Below are 27,887 nucleotides of genomic sequence, written 5' to 3'. Positions count from 1 at the left end.
ACATTTAAAGTTGGCTTTAATAAAATGTTCTCTACATGAAAATAAAAACACTTTTCCCTCATACAAGATATTCAGTCGTCGTATACCTTTTAAATACAAAATGCCTTTTGCTGCCTAAACCATAAAGAGGGAACCACTGCATATAGTCGTCAAATTTCTAACCTTATCCAATAGTGACCCCTAGACTCAACTGACAATTTAGAGCTGTGCCTCTAAGACTGGTCCTGGAGAGCCTCTTGGTCTGCTGATTGTTGCTCAGTGCTTCAGGGATTTCATTATTTAGGGGGAAAAAGTCATCTGGCTCGGGCGTTTCAGTGGTGACATCAGAGGAACTTAACCGATAACAGATTCACACTGGCGTACCCCAAGTGACAGGAACTTAATACCCAAACAATTAGTTCAGTTAGTTACACAATAGCTATGTAAAAAGCTGAGGTACGACTTTAGACAAGAAAACCATGCAAGCAACTCTCCAGGGTATAATATGACGATTACCACTATCCTAGAGGATGAAGCAATTACTTTTATTCAATAACCGTTGTGATTATAGTAGTGGTTGCGAAGAGGTTACCATAAATCAATCTTTCTCCCCTTGTCTGCGCCATGTAGGGGAATCAGGGACTACGACACCTGTCCTGCCCTCTGTCCCCCAGCCAACTGTCTGTCTGTCCGTCTGGCTCGGCTTGTGCCCCATATTGCTGAACCAGCAGCTTCGCTGGACCCGTTTGCTTGTTTCCTTTACATGACAGTGCCAACCATGATAGTAATAATAAAAAAAACACTGACCAGGCACAATGAGAGCCAATAAAGATGCTTAAAACTATTAAAAGGCAGAACATGAACAAAATAAACAATTATGCAGGTAAGCTAGAGTTACATTTTTACTCAATGAAAGATGAGTAAAGAGAAAGAAGCAAGGGGAAAGAGAAACATATAAATATAGACTTCCCCCATAAGCAGCAAACTATTGGACAGTTACCAAATATTTAATGAAGCTTAAACTGCTACGAACAAATCACAAAATACAGTATTTCTAATAATTGCAATCTCTATTAGAGCTAACAATACTATCCCTACATCTATTTTCCTATCCCTATCTCTGTTTGTTGATTATTTTGTTGTTAGCTAACGTCGTGGTTAGCTTTTGAAGCGTTCCCATCATCCTCAACTGACCTGGAGATCATCCTCAACAGACCTGGAGATGCACCTCCCTCCTTTTTTACATTTACAGAAAGCAACGATCTGCAGTCCAATCAGCAAACTGGAAAATTCCCATCTATAGCATAACCTGCTTCGGTATTTTCAAACGATTCTGTGCACATAAGGATAGGCACGCTTTCCCCCCCACGTTTTACCAACTGTGGCAATATAGCTGTAACAACTCCTTCATTCATTAATTCATTACCCAGCTACATAGAGTCCCTCCTCCTCCTCTTTCTTAGTCCAAGATAAATACAATTTAGTCAAGAATTCAGTAAGATCAGTCTTTTTTTTTTTCCACCACCTCGTCTACTGTTTTTAGGCCCACCTTGCCTTCCCAAAACACCCTGCACCACCTTTATTCTCCTTTCTTGTACAGTAGGCAAGTCAAGACAGAGTGGTAGTAAATCCACACCAAGAGCAGCGCAAGGAGCTTTCAGAGGAGACCAGATACATGGAATCCAAGTGAGATGGACTGAAGGATGGTAGTTTATTCCCACACTCAGGAGGTGAGCATGGTGACTGGCTGTCAGAGGTTTTCAGTTTCCTCAATGTAAGAATCCTACAAGTTGGACCCCGCAGCAGCTTCGTGCTCAGCAGCGAGGTGGAGTAGGAGGTGCTTGCACGCCCTCGTTGCCATGGGAGGCACAGAGAGAAAGAGGGGAGAGTAGACTTGCACCGTTCCTCCTCGTCAGCCGAGGGGTGTTTTGAGCCTGTTGGGACGTCGTTTCACCTTCCCCAGCCTCCATATGCCGGTAATTCCGATTTGGAGCTCGTTTTTTTTTACTTCTTACTTCTTCACACAAGTGCTTCTGACTGCAGGCCCTTCAGTGTGGTGGGTTCATGGTGCCGTGGCCCCTCTGCTGCTTCTGCTTCTGCTGCATGAGGAGCTGCTCCAGGGCCGACGGCCCCGGCTGCATCATGGAGCTGGACCAAATGGACTGGGGAGCACAGAGATAGATAGAAGAATACTGTATCTCAATGCACCTGATGATCCATCATCCTAGTCAACTAGTCTAGTGTAACTAACAGTAGCTAAACCTTACACATCTAAACTAGTATCAAGTAGTTCCAATACTATTGTAATATTAGTGGCAATCAAAGTTACATTGCATGCAATTCTGTTTGTGTGTATCGTATCGCGTGGTACCTTCAGGCTGTCAAGGAGCACAGTGGAGGAGTCTTCCATGGGCGACTCCTGGGCCGCCCAGGAGCTGCTAGGGGCATTCCCCTGGTGCCAGCTGTTCTCAGGGGCTCGATGATCTGAAGAGGATGACACAGCAGGCAGGTAGTCCAAACCAAACCCACTCACAGCTCCTGGACAAAAACAGAAGTTTTCATTATATAAAACACCATGATTTAGCAATAACTTCACAAAATGTCTAGAAAAGTCGTTATACGAAAATGAAAATAAATCAATACTAACATTAATATGACATTCAAATAATTCAGTGGGTATAAGTGGTAGAGGGGCGGGTTAGAATTTATATATTTAGATTTAAGAGGTTGACTAACCCGTCTTTTCCACCTTCCAGCGGTCGACCATCCTCCTGTCTCGGCTGTCGGGTGTTCCTATGGGGCCGAAGTTAGAGAAGGGGATAGAGCCGTGGTTGTGTGTGGGTGGAGAAGAGGGTAAACTGCTTGGGTTGGAAGAGTGGGGGGACTGGCTTGCTGGTGTAGAGTGGTCTGTTATGGAAATGGAGAAATATAATTATGTAATTATAATGAAATAAATATAATGTCCTAATTTCTAACTGAGAATGTCTGCCTTTATTAAATGGTTTTCATTGTGATTATATTGAAATATCAACCCTTTCAGATGCTAAGCGTGTTATTTAACATTAACAGGGGAGCTGTTGTGATGTTTATGGTCAGTTTGGTGTGAAAAACGGGGAAGAGGAGAGGAGGCAGGTACCTGAGCTGGCGGGAAGGGACGGGGACCATGGAGTTCCTTCAAACAGGGAGTACAGAGAAGGTTCCTGGTGCAGCATGGGAGCATCAGGCTTGGGGTTGGCAGCCATGTTTTTCCCATACGCCTGGCTGAAAATGCTGTTGTTTTGATAGGAACTCTCCTAAAAATATATATACCAAGAAAACACAGCTTTATGACTGACATATTATCAAATGTCAGTCATACCCCTTTGGTTTACAACATTAAACATGGCATATAAAACGCAACTGGGATTTATGAGCAAACATCATTATAGACGCTCTGTGAGTCTGCAGCAACAAAGGGCTCACAGAGTAGCCTTAATCAAACCACTGCCTGTGAGATGCAGTCTACATTCCTTCCCGCACACAGCAGTCAAAACAAGTCTGGCGGCAGGCCTTTGAAGAGTGGATTTTTCCATGCATAAATACTGACCTGAATTGGGAACCCAGATAAGTGCATGAGAGAAGACGACTGGCCCATCACTTCAGGACCACTCTCCATTCTGGACTGATTTGTCAACTACAGGAAAAGGTTGGGGAAAACGGTATCAGATAGAAAGTTGTGTTTAGTAATCGCCTTCTGATAAATGTCATATTTATTCCATCTGCACATTTTCCCTAGTCGACGCTGCAGGTGTTCGTATGTTTGCTATGAATACTGATAGGGATGGAATTTACGCAATATGTTGGAAAATGTATAATTTAATCCCAGTTACAGTATATGTTCAACCTGATCATGTCCAAACTGTCTGTTTCTCTTATAGTGTACAATGTAGGCATAGCCTACAACATGCAACATACACAACGTTTAGCCTCATCTTCCAAAAGCACAATGACTGTTCTGACAGGTCGAAATATTGGGTTGACTTCTGTTAACATAGAATAAGGAACAACACCAACCAATTCTATCAACACTAGCCTGGAAAACATATTTACATATACTGCCCTCTTATTCAAAGTATGAGCCTTACAGTATTTTAATGAGCCATATCTCCCTACCACTCATGTATTCTACTCACATCACAGACTATGTGAAGGTGAATCTGGGCCTGTATTCATAAAGTGTCTCAGAGTAGGAGGGCTGATCTAGGATCAGGTCCACCCCTGTCCATGTAATCTTACTCATTATGATCTAAAAAGGTCAAACTGATCAGCACACTTTCTGAATACGGGACCTGATGTTTAACATGCTGTTAAGCCAGGAGGATTAAGTTAAGCAAAGTAGACTACATACAAATATGTTTCGTCCTGGAGCAGTGCTAAGAGGACTCGCCAAGGCCTGGTAGAAACCATGAGGCTTAGTAAAGAGCAACTCTTCCTCCTCCTCAAAATTTGATAGACTTTTTAAAAGGTCTGGAGGCAGAAGAGGGGAGCTCTTGTTGTCCTAGTGAGAGAATGAAGCAAAAAGGAGGGGAGAAAAAAAGAAAAGAAAACAAAGGTAAGCCAGTAAGAAATAGGTTGGCAAAGGGATACGTTTTTCAAAGATAAAGCCCGTAAAGGTAGTAAAGAGAAGCCCGTAAAGGTAGTAAAGAGAAGCCTGTAAAGGTAGTAAAGAGAAGCCCGTAAAGGTAGTAAAGAGAAGCCCGTAAAGGTAGTAAAGAGAAGCCCGTAAAGGTAGTAAAGAGAAGCCCGTAAAGGTAGTAAAAAGATAGGCCTAGTTTCCCAAAGATATAGAAGACTTTAAATCAAGCCCTGTCCTCACGCTAGGTTACCAAAGGCATGGTTATGCCACATAAGCCCATACATTCCAGTTGGAGTTGTTACAAGCATAAAAATATTTGACACTAATATAACAGAGGCTGGTGACTGATCTTTCAACCATATATTATTTCAACATTCAAATTCCTTCCTATACAAGTCGATCACCTTGATAATTAGGAAATGAGGCCAAAACAGAAGGTGGGAGGAACCTCCTCTAGTGCCAAGTCAATGTGATGGCAGAGCATTATGTAATGCATAACATAAGAACAACATGGCTCCCCATTGGCTACTCTATCAAACAACAAGTTTGCTCAGTCCAATAACAGATCTTATAATCCTACATTGTTGACTTCATCTATCATGGGGTCCAGTAAGGAATGGTAGAGCCTTGGACTTACAGCTGGACTTTCCAAAGCCTACATACGTTAGTCCAACAGTCCACAAAAAGATAGACTGACAGTATCTGCCACAAACCCCAGGACTTCAAACCTAATTTTTATATGTTTCTCTGAGGGAGGGAGTCACAGACCCAATGGACTCCCATCCAATAGGTTTGCTTACATTTAGAGTCAAGATACCTACAGAAACATTCCAATAACATGTGACAATTAAATACCATACATATCCAATTGCAAATGCACTAAAGAAGTGTTAGGAAGAACAAGAGGGAAAAATAAAGAAATAGAAAATAAAGAGCATAAAAATAACCCCATCTATCTACAGCCCCATCCATCTACAACCCACCTCTTCTCCTTAAACTCTCTATTCCCTCATTCACAGTTCTAGGTCTAGGTGGTTGAGGACATAGACAATATATCAGCCTAGTATATCATCTATCTAGTGTTCTATATCTATGGTTGAGGAGTTCAACAACACTCACCTCAAAGGGAGGTCCTCTGGGTGAGTTGTCCTGGTCTGGGTGGAAGACCCCTGGGGGCGGCCTTATGCCCATCCTCTCCCCCACCATCTGTCTGTTATCCCCCATGCGGTAGGGAGGCTCCCAGTAAAAATCCTGCATTTTCACATCCGGGTACTTCATCTTCTTGTCCAAGCTGTTCTGCTGCTGTGGTGGCTGCATGGGCATCTGCCCAGCCGTTTGCATGGGGTGTTGCTCGAAGAGCTTCAGGGGGTCCTGGGGTGGCATGCCGTAGTAGGGCTGCTTGACGGGCACCTGCATGGCCTGCATCTTCTGCATGGTGGGCTGGCCCTGGTGCTGGCCCCACATCTGGCCAGCCTGGTCAACCTGCATGTACTGTTGGTCAGCAGGAAAACAGGACACCTGTCATACATCTCCCTTTGCAATGCAAAACAGCATAGCTGCCTCTATAATAGACAAGCTCATGCATTTCTTTGAAGTGCATTTAAAATCACAACACACTTTACAGTAGAACAATATCACTCCTGTAAATAACAAATGTTCCTATCAAGAGACTGAACGATGCTGTCTCTTTCCAGTCCAGAACTATTGTGATCTATAATTTACCTGATGCATCCCTGGATGGTGAGGTGGGCTTTTGCCCAGCTGTACTGGCTGCACAGGCTTGGTGGGCGACTGCTGCTGTTGTTGTTGTTGGGCCAGAGCCTGGAGCTGCACCGACTGCTGCATGGCCTGCTGGGCCTGTGAGGGCTGCTGCTGGGGAGGACCCTGTTGGCCCTGGGGGGGCCCCTGGTTCATGGCCCCCGGCCCTGCTGGCCTCTGCTGGCTGTATGGAATGTGCGACGGCTTCCCGGCCTGGACTTGGACCTGCTGGGTCCCATAAAAAAAGTGGTCAATAATTTTTTTGTGTGATTGTTTTTTTGGTTCCAATCACACATTCATTTGTTTACACAAGGGTATATATGGCCAGTTTCCCAGACAGATTCAACCTACAGATTCTCCACTGAAAATGCTTTTGAGTGCAGGATTAGGTTTAATCTGTGTCTGGGAATCTTGCCCTTAGAGTTGAGCAGAATCTCTCCCTTTACCTGTTGGGCGCCAGGCTGCTGGGGCTGGGAGGCCGGCTGTAGGAACGGCCCGGAGACAGACATGCCCGTAGAGAAGGTGAAGCCGGGGTTCATGGAGAATGCCACGGGAGGAGGGATCACATAGGCCGGAGGAGGGAAACCTGAAAAGTTCAAGATCAAGTTAGTTTAATGAATTTACATGGCAGAATACAATTGAACTGCGAACAGTTTACACATAAAACATAAGAGGGTTATTCGCTACTCTTAGATCTAAAACTGTTCAATCTAGGTATTATGATCACTGTGAGAGGTGGTGCTGGTACCTGGTCGGCTGGGCAGAGGAGGGAAGGCTCCCGGGTGGTGGATAGGGATGAACTGGGAGGAGCAGGTAGTCTGGGTCTGAGGGACTGGAGTCTTTCTGGCCTCAGACACTGGTGTCCTCATCTCCAGCTGGGCTTTCACCTGCACCAAGACACAAACTCTGGGTCAGTAAGGTAGCAAAAACCCCAGTAAACATGTCTGCGTCCTAAATGGATCCCATAGGGCTCTGGTCAAAAGTGATGCACTATATAGGGAATAGGGTGCCATTTCGGACGCACACATACATACAATCACAGGATAGATCCCAACTTTAGAAAGAAAAACAATGCATTAGTTTGACCTGTTTCCCTGCGTCTGCAGCCTTCTCATGGCTGTTCTTCTTCACTTCACTCTTCCTCTTGCCGTCCCTCTTTTGCTCTCCTTTTCCCAGCACTCCGTTGCCTTTGCCGAAGTCCCTCCGTTCCTTCCCTGCCTCCTTCTGGTGCTGGTTGCGGCTGGGCTCCCTGCTCTGCTCCTGGGGCTTGATGTTCTCCTTGAAGGTCACCACGGGTCTCTCGCAGATCTCCAACACGCTGTTCTGGGTCTTGCCATTGGACAGGACTGACTTCAGGCCCATGTTGCCCTCGTTGGGGGTCTGCTCTCCATTGGAGGACTCCTGGAGCACCGGGGCATCCTTCTCCTGGGGCTCCTCGATGTCCAGCTCCTCAATGTCAGTGATGAACAACAGCAGACCATCGCTGAATTTGTACTGAATCAGCCTGGAATACACAGCACACCCACAGGCATTGTCACATAATGTTGCATCTTGTAGGCTATTCAAAGTAAGATGGAAACTACTGATATATTGGCACGTGGTAGTTTAGTTCATAATAGGCCTTTTCACACTGCATTGTTCTTAGTCCTGGGCTATCTTAGCCCCAGGCTAAGACTGGCCCTGGGCTAGCTTATCCTGTGTTCACACAAGCATTTGTTAACTAGTGGTTGGGAGTCGAATCCTCGACTCCTTGCTCGTCGACTCCCGGCATCGACTCCCATTTCTGGTTGTCAAGCGTCAATTTCCCTAGGAATCGACTCCTAAGATTCAGTATTTTTGCAATGGAGGAAACTACTTGCCAGTCTACTTCGAGAACAAACTCTCGCATCATTCACAGCAAAGAAAGAGCGAGCTAGCGTGGGAGGGAGAGATGGGAGGGGCACAGCCAGGCATAGGTAGGCACTAGGCATGTTGGTCACCATGCAGACAGTCAGAACTGTGCATCGATAATCAAAAGATGTAGGCAATGTCTCGTGAAAGTTCACTAAAGTAGGCTAAGCTATTCTACACGCAACAGACCGAAGACCGAACACACACCAGCGTTTTTCATAGCAAAGACAAAGAGCAGGCGAGACAGCGAGGGAGAGAGGATCGGGGCAGGCAGACGGTCGGAAACAGTGCGCATATCTTGGTTACCTGCATCTCGCAATGTCTTGTCTAGCGATGCCTCGTAAATTCACCAAAAGTATATTAAAGTATACTAGTTCCTACACATCACCTTGTATATTCAAACAAAATAGGCATTTTATAGGCTATATAGGCTAAGTTGCTGAGCAAATGGGCAAGATCATGCTCATGTCAGTCCTCTAGAAGGCAAATGTCTTCCTAGTAGGACTCTGCAATAATGAGGTGGTGTGTACGCATCCGTTTCAGCGCATTTTGGTAGTCGAGCAATAGTCGACCCCTACGACTCCAACCACAGGAGTCGGAGTCGACTCCAAAAATCCTGGAGTCGTGTAACAGTAGCTAAGTGAGCAGACGTTAGCCAGCCTGCATAGCAACCATTTTTGTTAGCCATAGCAACCAATGTTTTTTCACTAAATTATTTTGTCAGGTTTTTGTCCTCAGATGAGGATGAAATAGTATACATTTACTTATTAAAATACTGTGCAGAACGCATCACAGGCATATGCAAATTATGTGGAAGTGCAGCTTTTGTGATTGGACAGTGAAAACTCTATGCGTTGTTCTTGACCCCGTTTCACACTGGCTATTTTGGCACCGTGTTTCTGGGGCTAGCCCCGAAAAGTCGGTGCTAACCCTGCTCCGGAGCAGGGCCAGCTAGCCCTGGCCTAAGGTCAGTGCTAGCCCACTTTAGAATGTGCAAGTGTGAACACTCGCTTGGCTCTGGGTTAAAATCTCCCTTTGCCCAGGGCTAAGGTGCAGTGTGAAAATGCCTAATAAGTCAGTAGTAAAACAGCAGTGCGAAGGTAGAGAGAGACTCTGTCGCATCTTTGAAAAGCATGCCATTTTTCAAAGATAGAAACTTTTATATTGGTGGTACGGATGTGGTAGTTCATAAGTCTTTAAAACAGTGGGTAGATAGTTGAAGACTCACCCTGGCTGGTTGTCTGCCACCCATTTCCCCAGGCTGATGAGCCTCTGGTGACGGGCACGGACTGGCAGACCTTCCTTGTCCACAGCAACGCCCTGGTGGCCTTTAGTGAAGTCAAGGGTCCTGGGAAAGGGGTATACCAAAACAGACCAGGGTTCATACAAGAGAACATGGAACATGCTATGCACACAACCACACAGTCTATATGGAAGACAGGCTGAGACAAAAAGGGTAAGTACTGTATGTACCGTAGAGCTGGCCGGAGAGCCAGAAACCCCTGCAGTTCAAACTCTTCTGGAAGTGGAGTCACTGGAAAACAAATAAGGGACATTATATAGAGACAATCAAAAAATTAGAGTTCATCCACAAAATTAGAGCTCTAACCAAGAATGAGCAGAGTATCAAAGCAGAGATTTCAAATGGGCATTACTTGATGCACAGGAAACATCATCTTCCTTCGGTTGGAAACTGTTCAGAATGGACACCAGCCAAGGCCAAACACTGAGGTAAAATAAGAGCAAAATCTTAACTAAAATGCAGACAATACAAAAACACATTCAAAAGTATTTCTGCTATTGCTAAAATCTAAAAGAAAGGGTCCAAAATGAGTAAACAACACCAGACAAGCAGAATATATTAAACTAAAACATGACACCTGGAGGGCAAACGTTGACATTGAAAGAGAAAAACATACTACTGTCGTTTGTCCACAGCACTGTCCTGAAAAACTGTGGATCGCAGTTTGAGCCAGTCCAGAGACACCTTGATGGCCGGCAGTGGACATTCTCCCATGATCTCCTCTCCTCGGTTCTTATTCAGTAATGCTTGGCTACACATGATACCCAGAAATGACACTGTGTGAAAGGAAGAGGGCAATAAAATACCACCACAAGTAACCTGGCTCCTTGAATAATTCAAATTCTGTCATGCTAATTCGACAAAGAGTGGTGACATCTGAAAGAGTATGAGGTTGGGGAAAGCGTTCTTGAGATAACCTGCTAGTGGGGCCTTGAGAAAGCACCCTGCAGTTGATACAATTAAATCTAAGATGGATGTTGTCAAATCCATTATCAGTACTTCCAGATATTTAAATATAGAAAGTAACACAAACTAAAAACTGCATAACCACGAACAGGCATGTCAACCACAAGGTGAATTGTCTTATGCATATTGAGAGACAATTGGAGTTGGGGACATACTGAAGAGGCCGAGAAGTTGGAACCAGCCGATTTGATCGTCGGAGCTGAAGCTCAGGTTGTCTGCTTCGTTGCCAAAGTCCCTCAGTTGGTGCAGCTCAAACAGGTTAATAATCGTGATGTGGACCAGCTGCTGGGAGCTGAAGGCTTTCTGTAGAATCAGCCTCTGCAAAAAAATAAAAAATAAACATTTAAGCTATTTTTATATAGAGTGGGGAAAAAAAGTATTTAGTCAGCCACCAATTGTGCAAGTTCTCCCACTTAAAAATATGAGAGAGGCCTGTAATTTTCATCATAGGTACACGTCAACTATGACAGACAAAATGAGAAATAAAAATCCAGAAAATCACATTGTAGGATTTTTAATGAATTTATTTGCAAATTATGGTGGAAAATAAGTATTTGGTCACCTACAAACAAACAAGATTTCTGGCTCTCACAGACCTGTAACTTCTTCTTTAAGAGGCTCCTCTGTCCTCCACTCGTTACCTGTATTAATGGCACCTGTTTGAACTTGTTATCAGTATAAAAGACACCTGTCCACAACCTCAAACAGTCACACTCCAAATGGCCAAGACCAAAGAGCTGTCAAAGGACACCAGAAACAAAATTGTAGACCTGCACCAGGCTGGGAAGACTGAATCTGCAATAGGTAAGCAGCTTGGTTTGAAGAAATCAACTGTGGGAGCAATTATTAGGAAATGGAAGACATACAAGACCACTGATAATCTCCCTCGATCTGGGGCTCCACGCAAGATCCCACCCCGTGGGGTCAAAATGATCACAAGAACGGTGAGCAAAAATCACAGAACCACACGGGGGGACCTAGTGAATGACCTGCAGAGAGCTGGGACCAAAGTAACAAAGCCTACCATCAGTAACACACTACGCCGCCAGGGACTCAAATCCTGCAGTGCCAGACGTGTCCCCCTGCTTAAGCCAGGCCCGTCTGAAGTTTGCTAGAGTGCATTTGGATGATCCAGAAGAGGATTGGGAGAATGTCATATGGTCAGATGAAACCAAAATATAACTTTTTGGTAAAAACTCAACTCGTCGTGTTTGGAGGACAAAGAATGCTGAGTTGCATCCAAAGAACACCATACCTACTGTGAAGCATGGGGGTGGAAACATCATGCTTTGGGGCTGTTTTTCTGCAAAGGGACCAGGTCGACTGATCCGTGTAAAGGAAAGAATGAATGGGGCCATGTATCGTGAGATTTTGAGTGAAAACCTCCTTCCATCAGCAAGGGCATTGAAGATGAAACGTGGCTGGGTCTTTCAGCATGACAATGATCCCAAACACACCGCCGGGCAACGAAGGAGTGGCTTCGTAAGAAGCATTTCAAGGTCCTGGAGTGGCCTAGCCAGTCTCCAGATCTCAACCCCATAGAAAATCTTTGGAGGGAGCTGAAAGTCCGTGTTGCCCAGCGACAGCCCCAAAACATCACTGCTCTAGAGGAGATCTGCATGGAGGAATGGGCCAAAATACCAGCAACAGTGTGTGAAAACCTTGTGAAGACTTACAGAAAATGTTTGACCTGTGTCATTGCCAACAAAGGGTATATAACAAAGTATTGAGAAACTTTTGTTATTGACCAAATACTTATTTTCCACCATAATTTGCAAATAAATTCATTAAAAATCCTACAACGTGATTTTCTGGAATTTCTTTTCTCAATTTGTCTGTTATAGTTGACGTGTACCTATGATGAAAATTACAGGCCTCTCTCATCTTTTTAAGTGGGAGAACTTGCACAATTGGTGGCTGACTAAATACTTTTTTCCCCCACTGTATGGAATTGGGGTAGGTTCAGACACTGTTTAAGCCTAGTCCTGGACTAAAAAGCTATTTCAATGTAGATTCTCCATTGATAATGCTTTGTAGTCCAGGACTAGGCTTAATCAGTGTCTGGGAAACCAGCCCATAGCTTGTTTAGTGCAGTACTGCAAAGACTCAGAGAAGGACATATCCAAGACTGCTCGATTCTTAGTTCACCTTCACAAAGTATGCAAGGATTTAAACTTTACTTTTTACTTTAAATCTTTACCTGAAACTGCTCTTCCAGCTTCTCCCTCAGGTTGTTGAGCTTCTCCAAACTCTTGCTCAGGTAAACGTGACCGTGGAACTTGATGAAGGCCTTGATGAAATCTGATACACTCCACTTTGTTTTGATCTCATCGCGGCTGAAGATAACAGACTGGGATTAAGCATGTATACAACAAGTTCAACTCTTTCTAAAGTCTACACACTGTAAACTAGGGATGGGCATGAGTAATCGAGTACTCGAACAGACGTCAAAACTCGATCTTTAACCTCTTAAGGATCTGACCCTTTTTTTCCATTTTTCGCCTAAAATGACATACCCAAATCTAACTACCTGTAGCTCAGGACCTGAAGCAAGGATATGCATATTCTTGATACCATTTGAAAGGAAACATTGAAGTTTGTGGAAATATGAAATTAATGTAGGAGAATATAACACATTGGATCTGGTGAAAGACAATACAAACAAAAGAACATGTGTTTTCTATTTTTTCATCATCTTTGAAATACAAGAGAAAGGCCACAATATAATATTGCAGTTTAGGCTCAATTTAGATTTTGGCCTCTAGATGGCAGCAGTGTGTGTGCAAAGTTTCAGATTGATCCAGTGAAGCATTGCAATGCTGGACTAATTTGTATCAAGTCTGCCCAAATGTGCCGAATTGGTCAATTGATACATTTTCAAGTACATAACTATAGAGAACATACAAATGATACAGTAATACAAAATGTAAGTTTGCACACTCCCAGGAATGTCATACATGATGGATCATTAGCTTATACACATCTAGATGGCCGGGCAGGTGGGTGTGGAGCCAGAGACAGCAGGGGTTCAAACTGTAGAATCCAGTTCCTACATTTGAATATAAATATGGTTTTTATCAAACAAAACTATGCTACATTTTAACTCTGGGGCCCTTAGGATGACAAATCAGAGCAAGATTACTGAATGTAAGTACATTATTTACCTTCAGAGGTGAATGTATCAAACCAGTTGCCGTGATAAGTTCTGTTGTTGTGCACTCTCCTCAAACAATAGCATGGTATTTTTTCACTGTAATAGCTACTGCTACTGTAAATTGGACAGTGCAGTTAGATTAACAAGATTTTAAGCTTTCTGCCAATATAAGACATGTCTATGTCCTGGAAAGTTTGCTGTTACTTACAGTCATGCTAATCACATTAGCGCACGTTAGTTCAACCATCCCGTATACGGGACACCGATCCCGTAGAGATTACCCAGAGATTTTAAAAAAATCTAATACTGTAAAACTATTTGGTGGAATGTGCTGTGGCTGCCCAAATGTCTTGACGACAACGTTAATTTGCTTTGACTATAGTGTTCCATTTGTGTGTGTGCATGTGCGGGGCACAACAAAAAATAAACAATCATCACACAGTTCTTCTCCCTAAATTCCCTTTCCCCTCAGTGTCTCCCTCACTCAATTGCGTTCCGACCACTCCCTCTACACACGCGTGCCAAGTGCACGCACAAGCTCCCGTTAGTCTTGCAGAAATAAATGCCTATGAAAACGTATCTAACTGATGGGATACACAAGCTACATTTCTTGCCAAATGACGTTAGTTTTATCACAAATTCAAAATGGACTGGTTGATTGATGTAGGAAACTATGTGTTCCAACAACGAGCTGCAGTTTTGTTTTTGCTTAGGATACTTTGCTAACTGGTAGTACCCCCCTAAACATATACAGGTTCCACACTGAAAATATGCAAAAACAGTTTGATAAAGTCAGAGCGTATTTTCATCAGAATCATTAAGGCTAGGCCTACTCGCCAAACTGATGTCATGGCCGTAATTTATCACCATACAGTGTTCAACATGGAATTGTTAATCCATTTAGAAAATTCAAAAGAACAGGCAGAATAAACTAAATCGAACGTCTGTATATCGAAAAGACTGATTTTGGTTTGTAACCCTGAGAAAATGGTATATCAACTCATTTCAAATGATCACTCTTTTAAGAACTGTTCCAGACACGAGATGTGCAACACTTCACACTGGCAACTTTTTTTAACCTCGAAAAATATTTGGTTATATTTTTTACTATAACATAGGTGTATCTTGACTGTGATAAGGGCTCGGGAAATAAGACCGTTTTGTATGCTAAATTAACACAAGGTATTGCCATTGCACAGCCATAGGCTTCTACAAGCAAGCACCACTGCTGAGGTTACTGCCTTTTTGAAGATTGTGTTCCATGATATAATACAACCAGTTGGTTGTAAATGTTTTGCATGTTAGCAATCAAGTTTTCAAGATATATGCGACTTTCAAAATACAGAATTCTGCATTTTGAAAGTTACATATCTTGAAAACTTGATTGGTGACATACAAAACATGTTGGGACTATATCAACAACGGACTAATGAAACAAATACCAAAATATTGTTTTTGGGTGGAGTTTTCCTTTAAATGGCACTAGTTGTTTTATTTAATGAATATATAATGGGGCAATTTAGCAATTAGGATTTGTTATCTGTAATTGTTATGATAAATTAAGCATTGTTGCGCACTGTTGGAATATAGATAACTGCGCACATTTTTTCAGAGTGTGGGCCTTGTATTCTAAAACTAGATTTTTTTATTTTAATTCGAGTGCTCTGAAAAACATTCTGCGAGTACTCGAACAGTCAAAACATTCCAAATGCTCATCCCTACTCTAAACCAGCTGGGTGACATCAACACCTGTTAAGAAGGAAATCAAACTGCTCATTAGTCCCTTCCCAAATGATGTTTGATAAATGTGGGAAAATAGATACAGCTAAGCATAACACCTTTTGAAAAGAGCGGTTGAAATTAGGCTACAATAAACACACTCAACAATACCTTTCAATAGCTTTAGCGAGAGCTTTCTGCAGGTTGGTGGAGGCTGCAGGGAATGGGAACTTGACGGCGATGCTCCTGCAGTAGTAGAATATCGTTGTGAGGTGGTCCCCTTTAGAGGAGGCCAGGATGGCCAGCTGATTGTAAGGCTGACCTGTTGGAGAGGAGAGAGACATTGGGACATCAGTGAAATTAACAGGTTGACAGAAGATTTAATATCCTGAAATTATTTTCTTGTCAGGTGAAGTTTTGGAAGTTGCAAAGAAGTACATTGATGCTCTGTGTACAGGTAAACAAATACTGTACATGAAAACTTTTGTAAGTACTTACCATTTGAGGGGACAAGTTGAGCAGCGTGTCTGTAATAGGACTCTGCCTGGCTGGTTTGGTTACGATATCGTGCTTGAAGGGGGGGAAAGCAGATAAGCAAAACCGCTCAAAGCACTGCTTGGGTGCCTGATAAAAATATTGACCTCAAAATGATCTGCCCAGTGATATTATTTTGTAGTGAGAGTGCGAAAACACTCACCAATGTCTCCAAGGTGGACAAGACAATGCTGGCAGATATAAGAGCAAGAGCTGGGTTGGGGTTTTACAATGGTGCTGGGGTTGGTCTGTTTATTGCTGATAATTCCAAGCTGAGATGATTTCACACGGCATGGCAAGTCCACGTTGAACACAGTACACAGCTCCTGAAGTAACTGTTAGAGGAAAGGATCAAGTCAAGTTACTAATAGTTGATGCGTTTTGCTTTATCCGTCATTTCGACGTTTGAGAGATTCAAACATCATTTCAAGCATCATTTGAATTTCTGATGAACATACTTATGTCAATATGATTAACTGCTTGCTTAATACATTCTAGACCTATATCTGCCGAGCTGGAAAATAAGGTTTGGCCAAAACCTAAGATTTTTCAAAAACGTTAGGCTATATTCTAGTTGCAACTTACTTGTGTGTAAAATCCACTAGCTGCCTCGAGAAACAGGGACAGATTGGCCTGCACCTCACTTCTATTGGGGTTGGCTCTGTTCTTGGCTTGACTCTGTAGTGTTGTTATTTGATTCTTAAAAGCATGGTTCCAGCTGAAAAATGAGGTGAGAAAATCAAAGTATACTTTCTTGTTTCAGAGTTTAATCAAACGGCTGATGGTAATCCATCTAATTCCAACAATACAATAGTTGTATTGTGCTTGAGAGCAAATTGACTCACTCCACATTTATTACCAGAGGTGGGACCAAGTCACTATCATTCGAGTCACAAGCAAGTCTTAAGTCACAAGGTCCAAGTCTCAAGTTGAGTCCCAAGTAGAGCAAGTCAAGTCCAGTCACAAGTTTTTTCAAGTCAAGTCAAGTAAAATAAATATATATACATGCAATGACTTGTTAAAATACAAATATTGGGCTATTTATTGAGGCTACCAGACAGCCCTTTTCATTATTGTCTACAAAATATTTTGATTATGTAATAATTTTAACAACAAATTCCAAATGCATAAGTAAATCCATTTCAAGCAATTCCATACCAAAAGACCAGTAGGCCTATGCTAGTAGTAATTGTTGCTTGATGACCCATTTCTGGAGAGGCTGCAAAGTAAACATTTAACATTCTTGATCAGCAAACAATTTTTCGAGCTGCATATTTATGGCAATCCTCTCTCCTTACCATCTGACAATACCACTGCACTCGATCTTATAGCTGTACAGCAAATCAGCAATCTGTTCGCTAGCTCAGTGATTCTCAAACTTTGACCCCTCCCCCGGGTAGCCCCTTTCTTCCTCAACAATATCTTAATAAATTCACCAGAATGTAACATATTCATCCCATAATATTGAAGGCAGTGCAATGTTACAACTATCTTCAGACATAGTCAGTAGCCACCTGGCTATATGAAAATGATCAATGAAATTGGCAGGTAGCCTAACGTTACTGTTCTGGCAAAGAAGTGTCTGTAGTGGATTGCAAACTTTTATATAACGTTTAAATGGATAATACAAACGTAGGCCTCCTCTGTTTTTGACAGGCAAAACCAGAGAAAATAAAACAAATGCTTTCTGGAGACTAATCTGGATATGCGCACTTGCCTTTGCACGCTAACGCTGATGAATGGTCATTGGTCAACAATCAAGACTTGCAATTTTTTGGTACTGAAAATTAGAGGTTTTTTATACAATAATTTTATGCAATACCGTAGGCCTACGCTAGAAACCTGATAAAATACGCAAAGGTATAAATATAAAATAAAAATGGTATGTACAGTGCATTCGGAAAGTACTCAGACCACTTGACTTTTTCTACATTTTGTTACGTTACAGCCTTATTCTAAAATTGATTAATTTGTTTTTTTTTCACTCATCAATCTACACACAATACCCCACAATGACAAAGCAAAAACAGGTTTTTAGAAATTTTAGAAATGTATAAATAAATAAAAACATAAATATTACATAAGTATTCAGACCGTTTACTCAGTACTTTGTTGAAACACCTTTGGCAGCCTTACAGCCTAGAGTCTTCTTGGGTATGATGCTACAAGCTTGGCACACCTGTATTTGGGGAGTTTCTCCCATTCTTCTCTGCAGATCCTCTCAAGCTCTGTCAGGTTGGATGGGGAGCATCACTATTACAGCTATTTTCAGGTCTCTCCAGAGATGTTCGATCGGGTTCAAGTCCGGGCTCTGGCTGGGCCACTCAAGGACATTCAGAGACTTGTCCCAAAGCCACTCCTGCGTTGTCCTGTTGGAAGGTGAACCTTCGCCCCAGTCTGAGGTCCTGAGCGCTCTGGAGCAGGTTTTCATCAAGGATCTCTGTACTTTGCTCTGTTCAGCTTTCCCTAGATCCTGATTAGTCTCCCAGTCCCTGCCCTGAAAAACATCGCCACAGCATGAGGCTGCCACCACCATGCTTCACAGTAGGGATGGTGCCAGGTTTCCTCCAGATCCTTGGCATTCAGGCCAAAGAGTTCAATATTGGTTTCATACGACCAGAGAATCTTGTTTCTCATGGTCAGAGTCCTTTAGGTGCCAAGCGGGCTGTCATGTTCCATTTACTGAGGAGTGGCTTCCGTCTGGCCACTCTACCATAAAGGCCTGATTGGTGGAGTGCTGCAGAGATTGTTGTCCTTCTGGAAGGTTCTCCCATCTCCACAGAGGAACTCTGGAGCTCTGTCAGAGTGACCATCAGGTTCTTGGTCAACTCCATGACCAAGGCCCTTCTCCCCCGATTGCGCAGTTTGGCCGGGCGGCCAGCTGTAGGAAGAGTCTTGGTGGTTCCAAACATCTTCCATTTAAGAATGATGGAGGCCACTGTGTTCTTGGGGACCTTCAATGCTGTAGAAATGTTTTGGTACCCTTTCCCAGATCTGTGCCGACACAATCCTGTCTCGCAGCTCTACGGACAATTCCTTCGACCTCATGGCTTGCATTTTGCTCTGACATGCACTGTCAACTGTGGGACCTTATATTAGACAGGTGTGTGCCTTTCCAAATCATGTCCAATTAATTGAATTTACCACAAGTGGACTCCAAGTTGTAGAAACATCTCAAGGATAATCAATGGAAACAGGATGCACCTGAGCTCAATTTTGAGTCTCATAGCAAAGGGTCTGAATAATTATGTAAATAAGGTATTTCTGTTTTTATTTTTAATAAATTTGCACGCACAAAAAAATACTGTTTTCGCTTTGTCATTATGGGATATTGTGTGTAGATTGATGAGGACATTGTTTTTATTTAATCCATTTTAGAATAAGGCTGTAACGTAACAAAATGTGGAAAAAGGGAAAGGGTCTGAATACTTTCCGAATGCACTGTATGGCAATGGTCAATTTGCATATAGGCCTACTGCAGCACTGATTGGTTATGGCGCACTGGTCTGTGTAGAGTACGGGCCTGAGTCATGCCTGTCAATAGTTTTGCATAGCTCGTATTTTTTCGGTATGTTGCCTTGAAAGTGGCTAATATTGCGTTGATTCGATCAGAATTCCAACAGTAAAGGGAAATGTTTATAGTGTTAACAGGGAAAACTCTAGAAAAGTTTAGTGAAGTTCAATCTTGTGCTCCTCTGCGGGGGCTAATATTTCTTCGCGCAGCAGTCCCGGGTGAGCTGCGCACAGGTTAGAGGGAACATTGGTCTCAAGTCAATGTTGTGTACGATGTTAAGTTATTTTATATCAAGTAGTCTCAAGTCATCAAATGTGTGACTCAAGTCCAAATTGTGACTTGAGTCCACACTTCTGGTTATTACTAATCTACTTTCTTTACAGTCGTCTTGCAATCTTACAAATGTAAAATCCAGTTATACGGTCATTCAACTAGAGTGATAACTACTGGACTAAAGAGGGTTTTGATGTAAGGGCAAATGGGTCAAATGACTCAACAGGAATACGTAACACAACATACTTCAGTGACCTTCGAGATGAATTTCAGAAAGAAGACACCAAAACATTTTTTTCCGTTATAAAATTAGGACCATCTTATTGTTAGGAAGGGAGGCTAAGATCCCTAGACCTAACAAGAGTAGCGATAGTAGTAGGCTGCCTAATCGGTTTCATTACATAACCAATTTAAAGTAGACTGGGGCTTACAGATCTTGCTCCACTTTCTTGTCCAAAGCATACTCCAGGTCAGTCACCAGCATCTTCTGGTACAAGTCCTGAAGAGCCTGCCTTGAAGTCCAGACCTCTGCTGCACCAAGCTTAGAATCTAGGGGAAAGGAGGACATTATGGGCACTCCTCTCACTTATCTTTTATACACTTCTAATGGATTAAATCAAATCACATTTTATTCGTCACGTGCTTCGTAAACGACAGGTGTGGACTAGTAGTGAAATGCTAGTCCAGACCTGTTGCAGAGAAATAAAATAATAGAAAAGTAAAACACGTAACAAAAGATACACAATCAGTAACGATAACTTGGCTTTATACAAGGGGTACCAGTACCGAGTCTATGTGCAGGGGTACAAAGTAATTGAGGTAGATACAGTGTGTACCTATAAATAGGAATAAAGTGACAGATAGTAAACAGTAGCAGCAGTGTATGTGATGAGTCAAAAAAGTTTTGGCAAAAAGTGTCAATGCAAATAGTTAGATAGTTAACCAAATAGCTACCCCAACGAACTATTTAGCAGTCTTATGGCTTGTGGATAGAAGCTGTTCAGTGTCCTGTTGGTTCCAGACTTGGTGCATCCGTTCCGCTTGCCATGCGGTAGCAGATAGAACAGCCTGACTTCGGTGGCTGGAGTCTGACACCGCCTGCTATAGAGGACCTGGATGGCAAGGAGTGCGGCCCCAGTGATGTACTGGGCTGTACGCACTACCCTTTGTAGCGCCTTGCGGTCGGATGCCAAGCAGTTGCCATACCAAGCGGTGATGCAGCCAGTCAAGATGCTCAATTGTGCAGCTGTAGAACTTGAGGATCTGAGCCTCAAGGCCCATTCTGAGGGCCCATGACAAATCTTTTCAGCCTCCTGAGGGGGAAGAGGAGTTGTCGTGCCCTCTTCGCGACTGTGTTGGTGTGTTTGGACCATGATAGATCTTTAGCGATGAGGACATCGAGGAACATGAAGCTCTCGCCCCGCTCCACTACAGCCCCGCTGATGTGAATGGGGGCGTGCTCGGCCCTCCATTTCCTGTAGTCCACGATCAGCTCATTTGTCTTGCTGACGTTGAGGGAGAGGTTGTTATCCTGGTACCACACTGCCAGGTCTCTGACCTCCTCCCAATAGGCCGTTTTATCGTCGTCAGTGGTCAGGCCTACCACCGTTGTGTCGTCGGCAAACTTAATGACGGTGTTGGAGTCGTGTGCGGCCACGCAGTCATGGGTGAACAGGGAGTACAGGAGGGGACTAAGCATGCACCCGAGGGGCTCCCGTGTTGAGAGTCAGCGTGGCGGATGTGTTGTTGCCTACCCTCACCACCTGGGGCCGTCCCGACAGGAAGTCCAGAATCCAGTTGAAGCAGGTGTTGTTCTAGTGGTGTGCGGGTCAGCTGTTTGTTCACCCGCACCTGCCCACAATTGCTAATAACCTAGCCGCAATCGCCCAACTTTATGTGATAAAGGGAAAATCTGACGCTCGTACTAGAACCCAACCTACTAAACTCATAGTTAACTTTTGTAAAGTTCCCTCCATCATCTCTGCTTCTTTCGTGGAGCAAAGATGTTTAGCGACCGGCGAGAAAATGCAAATAACAAAAAAATTTAATTACAATTTTCTGTGCTAAATCAGTTTGACCTTTTGTAAGGAAATAGAAAGCTGTGAAAACAAGACAATATGTTTCTGATAAGATTTCAGTTTGGCTTGGATGCATATTTTATCTGGTTGAAAAATACTATCAGCTTTTGATGCTGATAAAGATAGCAACTCTACAGGCAGTATCTAACTGCATTCGCATTCTCTCAAAATGCTAAAAGAAATCATGTCTCCACACGAGTCAAAATTGTGCCTGCATACAGTAATGATTCATCATTTTACTGAAAGAAATGCTTAATTCTGCAGGAGTTAATATTAAGGCTATGTGAAAGGTTATAGACCTTCAGTTTCCATTTAACCATCTGAACAGTAGGCTAGAGTTCCCTTGATGTGGCATGGGTCTATTTGAAATCCCCGTTTTGTGACTGTCAAATTTGTATAGCGCCTCTCAACCATCACACATAACATAGCCGGCACTGCTATCATCCTCTTTTACCACTTCACCAAAATCTTTCACAAACATTACTTTTCTGGCCCTCTCTTCTCCTTATTTTCAACTTTCCATTTCGCAGTTATTCTCTTATTGAATTAAACTTAACAATACAGAGACATGTCCTTTTTGCATCCATGGATATAACTGCGGGGACTGCGGGTCAACCCACGCATCACTAAGGTGTTCAGTTCCAGGGTTCAAAAGCAGCATTCTCACGTAGGTGATACGGTTGGACGATGTCTGGAATGACAACTCGTCCCATCGACCTGTCCAAACATTGTTGATATACGATTGTATCATACATCTTTTACCCGGGGCTGGAGCGAGTTAGCAACGCAGTAAATGATCTGATCAGAGTCTAATCATTAGACTACAATGTGGAAATCATGTTAACAATATTGTATTTCCTTGTGTGCAAATAAATAAATAAATATAAACCTATCATATGGTGATATGTGGTACCGATAACTTGGAATGGTGATTTGGAACCAAACATTGTAGGCCAACAGTGTGATAAGAGACCCTTTCAATGGTGATTTTGGACAATTTCAACTGAGATCAAGTGCGCATGTTCACCATAGAAGACATCACTGGGCAGTCTTCTTGGGAAAGCTAAGCAAACAGTCACACTCAGCGCGCAACAGCGGGCCAGCGCAGAACTCACATCCTACCTACTCGAAGATGTAATCAGAGGAGATGATGACCCACTGGCATGGTGGAGAGGGAATGAGGGTCGCTTTCCACTCTTGGCCAACATCGCCGTCAAATGCATCTGTGTAAAAAGCGTTCCGTCTGAATGCGTTTTCAGTAGGCAATATTGTTACCCCACTCCGCAGTCTATTAAAGCCAGAAAAGGTGAACATGCTTGTGTTCCTTGCCAGAAACCTTTAGATAGGTTAACATATAATGAAAATAAAAATAGTCTGAATGGTTCTTCATTGCAAGCCAGACAACTGAGTGTCCGCTGCAAAAGGCAAATGATCATCTGACATTGGGCAGGTGAGCGAGAGAAATGTTCTGACATTATGCACAGCTTTTGCCACTTTCCACTCTGTCTACAATCTACATTGTAGGCCTACACTTGTATTATGTTAATAGTAGGCTAAGTAGTCTACTTACCTACCACATATTTATTGAAAAAGGCAAATAGGAATAGGTAGGTCATTTGGCATGTCACCCGACTCCAGACATGTTAAAATTGTTTTAACTATCGCCTGTAAAAAATACAAATATATATATAAACTATCATCTGTCACATAAGGATGCCGTCGCCATTGACGATACCTGTCAAACATCGTTGATTTCCAAATATATCGTAATATCTCCCAACCCTAGTAGGTGTTCCTTTTGTCCAAATGGGACAGGGCAGGGTGGAGTGCAATAGAGATTGCGTCATCTATGAATCTGTTGGGGCGGTATGCGAATTGGAGTGGGTCCAAGGTGTCTGGGATGATGGTGTTGATGTGAGCCATGACCAGCCTTTCAAAGCATTTCACTGAGTGCTACGGGGCGATAGTCAATTAGACAGGTTGCCTTAATGTTCTTGGGCACAGAGAGTATGGTGGTCTGCTTGAAACTGGTATTACAGACTGGGTCAGGGAGAGGTTGAAAATGCCAGTGAAGACACTTGCCAGCTGGTCAGCGCATGCTCCGAGTACGCGTCTTGGTAATACATCTGGCCCTGCGGCCTTGTGAATGTTGACCTGTTTAAAAAAGGTCTTACTCACATCAGCTACGGAGAGCGTGGTCACAGTCGTCCATAACAGCTGGTGCTCTCAGGCATGGCTCAGCGTTGCTTGCCTCGAAGCGAGCATAGAAGGAATTTAGCTCGTCTGGTAGGCTCACGTCACTGGGCAGCTAGCGGTTGGGTTTCCCTTTGTAATCCGTGATAGTTTGCGAGCCCTGCCACATTTGACGAGTGCCAGAGCCGGTTTAGTAGGATTCGATCTTAGTCCTGTATTGATGCTTTGCCTGTTTGATGGGCGTAGCAGGATTTCTTATAAGCGTCTGGGTTAGTGGACCACTCCTTGAAAGCGGCAGCTCTAGCCTTTAGCTTAGTGCGGATGTTGCCTGTAATCTAAGGTTTCTGGTTGGGGAATGTACGTACGGTCATTGTGGGGACGGCTTATTGCACTTATTAATGAAGCTGGTGACTGATGGGGTAAACTCCTCAATGCCATCAAATGAGTTCCGGAACATATTCCAGTCTGTGCTAGCGAAACAGTCCTGTAGCTTAGCATCCGCTAATGAGCGGGTCACTGGTAATTCCTGTTTGAGTTTTTACTTGTAAGCAGGAATCAGGAGGATAGAGTAATGGTCAGATTTGCCAAATGGAGGGCGCGGGAGAGCTTTGTATGCGTCTCTGTGTGTGGAGTAAATGTGATCTAGAGTTTTTGCGCCTCTAGTTGCACAGGTGACATGCTGGTAAAAATTAGGTAAGATGGATTTTAGTTTTCCTGCATTAAAATCACCGGCCACTAGGAGCACCACCTCTGGATGAGCATTTTCTTGTTTTCTTCTGACCCTATACAGCTCGTTGAGTGTGTTCTTTGTGCCAGCATAGGATATTACAGTTCTTCAGGTCCCATTGATAGTATTGTCTCGTATGGAGCTCGTCCAGTTTGATCTCCAGTGACGTACATTCACCAATAGAACAAAGGGTGGAGGGGGTTTATTTACTCGCCACGTAGCTTCATCAGGGTGCCCGAACGTCGGCCTCTCTATCGCAGTCTCTTTCTCTACCGAGTGTTGGGGATTAGGGCCTGGTCTGAGCCGTATGTCCTGTGCAACCGACTAGTTGAAGTAATCCAAATTGAGGTTAGTGATCGCTGTTCTGATGTACAGAAGCTATTTTCAGTAATAGGAAAAAAAGTTACATAAAAAAAAGCAGAATTTGTCAGATCAACGCAAAAAAAAAAAAAAAAATAGCTGAATTGGTCTGGAGCCACTATACATTCCAGCGCCATTACATCTCTCATTATCAAGTAGGCTAAACCACTACAATGAGATTATATTTCTAAGGGCAAAACATCCTTCATCAAATAGACCCCCAACATTTGATTTTCAACCAAGTGAAACTAGGCCTATTCATAGATATTAGGGCTGTCCCCAACAACAACAAAATATTGGTTGACCGAGTCGTCTGTTCTTTCGACCAATCGATTGGTCCAAATTTGAAAATGTGTATTTTTCCATATTTAAACAATCCTATGTGTTTTAATCAAATCAACTATATGCTCCCTGCTGCAGCGACCACCACAGAACATCAACAGTATTTATGGCGCTGTCGCGCATTCCAGGTGAAGCTGGGTTGAGAGAATGTCAAGAGTGTGCAAAGCTGTCATCAAAAATGAATATGCAATGTCTGTCCCAGGTCTGGGAATTATCAACTTCCAAAACATTACAGAAAAGAAAAAACAAAGATCAGAAATTTCCAAATGAATAAGAGACCATAATATCAGCAAAAATAATATTGTCTGCAATGCATAGCATCTAGTAATAAGGGGTTGTGGGTTAAAACAAAGGAGGAACCCCAAAGGTGAGGTGTGAAACATACCTGTCATGTCAGCCTTCAGGGCCTCTGCCTGCCTGCTCGGGTATAAACAAATAACAGAAGAAGCCGAGCTAAGTAAATCAATACAGACCCACAGAGAGACAGCCTACCTTGATGCCTTGCATAAACCACAGGGAATTAAGATTAGTAGTATAAACAAAGTATTGTATTGCACATTTAAAAAGATGAACAAATAAAAACTAAAGGGGATTAAAGACAGGGTGTTTGAGTCCTCTGCCACTGACTCCTCAATTTAATAAAACATTTAACAGGAGATTGTATTCTTTTGACATGCTGGAAAGAGATAGGCTAAAAACTACAGCAACTATGAATTTGAAGGGAAACTGAGCACAATTTGCCAGGAAATATAAATTGTCCTCTTATGCAATAGCCTACTTCTCACTATAGGGTATTCCATTGCGTCAATAGACTCAAACACAGCTTTATTGGATTGCTGTGCTTTCAAATTAGACATTATTACTGGTATCTCGTCAAATAATCAATATTGGCCATATATTGACGTTACTGTCGTTGTTATCCTGATATATTCCATAATGTAGCTCAATGGTCGGGCTAGAAAATAAGAAGAAAAATAGACAGGGCTCGCCCTACTAGTGTGGCGGGTGCAGTATTTCTGTTCGTTTGCTTGCCAAATCACGATTTGTTATGACATCCCAATATGAGCAACAACCATATATTCGCTATTCCCCTCTGATATAACGAAGTAGCTGCATACGTTCATTAAAACAGCAAATGATTGGTTTCATTTCGTTACACATGCACAGTGAAGTGTCAATCTAGCAAGCTCGCGCTCAAACAGGCCTAACTGGAATGCATGTTTACCAAATTTCATCTAGCAATAGCCAACGATTGTCACCAGTCGCTGGATAACAACGTTAGCTTTCCATAGACTAGAGAAGGTGCACCTTTGGTTATATTTGGCTTAATGACTTTACTTGTTTGATTTAAAACATCCCTGCATGGTTAATCCAATAACACTCAGCTGGGAAGGTAGCTAACGTAACCTAACGTTTTACTAATGCCAAGGCCCATTTAGCTAGCCATGTTTTGAATATTGTTAGCAAGTAATGTGGACAGAAAGGTTCACTGCAGTGACTTGCTGGAAATAGTAGCTTGCTTCCAGAAATCACGAATGGGCGAAACCTCTTTAAAATGTGTTTGTTAGCACATTGAACTAATGGTAGATATCCGGACTCAGTCAGACATCCATTATTAACTCAACTAGAAACGACATGCCCAGCACAGCAGGCTAGCTAACTAATGTTAGCTACCAAACAAGGGCAGGGGCGCTGGGTAAGCTATGGTTTGCCATTATTAGGCGAGTTAGTTAACGCGCTCGAGAACTAGTTAGTTAGTTATGTAGTTAGCTAGTAAATTATCTAGCTAGTTAGCTACCAATTCATTTTGTTCACGACACATGACAAACGTTAGCTTTTTATTTCGCTAGGAAAATACCCACAGTGGTTAGTGTGGTTCGCAAACCTGTTATCGTATCGAACTAGTTTAGCTAGTAAGTTAAAGCTAACTAGTCATCCTAGTTAACTGTATACATTAGCTAGTGGTAACAAACAGCCATAGCTCTCTATAGTTAGATACCTAGTAAAATAACTGGCCCTCAGTCACACTTTTCGAACATGCTCAGCTTGGCTTCTTGTTGTGCGTTGCTAGCTAACTAAGCTAGCATGCCAACTTACGGCGATAGCACAAATACGATTTGAAGCACTAGGTAAGAAACAACACCATTTCAAAAATGTTTTTTTAAATACATTAATTTCACATTCACCGTAAGTATTGGCCGCAGAGGTTCATCCTGCCCGATAGGGGTCTTTAGACAACGATTGGTCCAGAAGCAAGAGGTACTCCCGGCGCCATATTGTTCGTCACTAGCAGAGCCACCGGCCCAGTGTACACACGAAGATAGAGGGTGCTGTGGCAAGGATAGGGGATAAAATAAGACGTCCCACTCACACGTTTTACCATTGAAAAAGTTGTCACAGTTCGGGTCTGCTTAAGGATGGGTCAAGGGGGAGGGATCCTGAGAGGAGTGGTGTGAGTAGTTGATCTGTACCAGTACAGAGG

The 27,887-nt window shown here is 42.9% G+C and overlaps 1 protein-coding gene across 5 annotated transcripts; it reads right to left on the bottom strand.

Moving 5' to 3' along the window:
- On the bottom strand, nucleotides 1-27,703 carry LOC311098995 (nonsense-mediated mRNA decay factor SMG7-like). Of its 5 annotated transcripts, none has more exons than XM_084139582.1 (24): nucleotides 27,592-27,703; nucleotides 25,791-25,822; nucleotides 20,137-20,254; nucleotides 16,504-16,636; nucleotides 16,082-16,253; nucleotides 15,883-15,954; nucleotides 15,556-15,706; nucleotides 12,712-12,847; nucleotides 10,667-10,829; nucleotides 10,162-10,321; nucleotides 9,898-9,968; nucleotides 9,716-9,776; nucleotides 9,471-9,590; nucleotides 7,439-7,856; nucleotides 7,101-7,239; nucleotides 6,799-6,938; nucleotides 6,317-6,580; nucleotides 5,714-6,085; nucleotides 4,367-4,516; nucleotides 3,566-3,652; nucleotides 3,116-3,272; nucleotides 2,716-2,886; nucleotides 2,351-2,517; nucleotides 1-2,141 (listed from the first exon to the last, which is right to left on the bottom strand). In XM_084139582.1, the coding sequence occupies exons 1-24, from the start codon at nucleotides 27,615-27,617 to the stop codon at nucleotides 2,028-2,030; spliced, it is 3,594 nt and encodes a 1,197-aa protein (XP_083995708.1). In that variant the 5' UTR covers nucleotides 27,618-27,703; the 3' UTR covers nucleotides 1-2,027. The 5 variants fall into 5 exon arrangements, with proteins under 5 accessions (XP_083995708.1, XP_083995709.1, XP_083995710.1 ...); XM_084139583.1 differs by having other exon boundaries at nucleotides 2,351-2,514; XM_084139584.1 differs by lacking the exon at nucleotides 4,367-4,516.
- Nucleotides 27,704-27,887: the final 184 nt, after the last annotated feature.

Source organism: Coregonus lavaretus (genome assembly GCF_964263955.1).
Source record: "Coregonus lavaretus genome assembly, chromosome: 23".
Taxonomy (NCBI): Eukaryota; Metazoa; Chordata; class Actinopteri; order Salmoniformes; family Salmonidae; genus Coregonus; species Coregonus lavaretus.
This window is presented reverse-complemented; position numbering and strand designations above follow the sequence as displayed.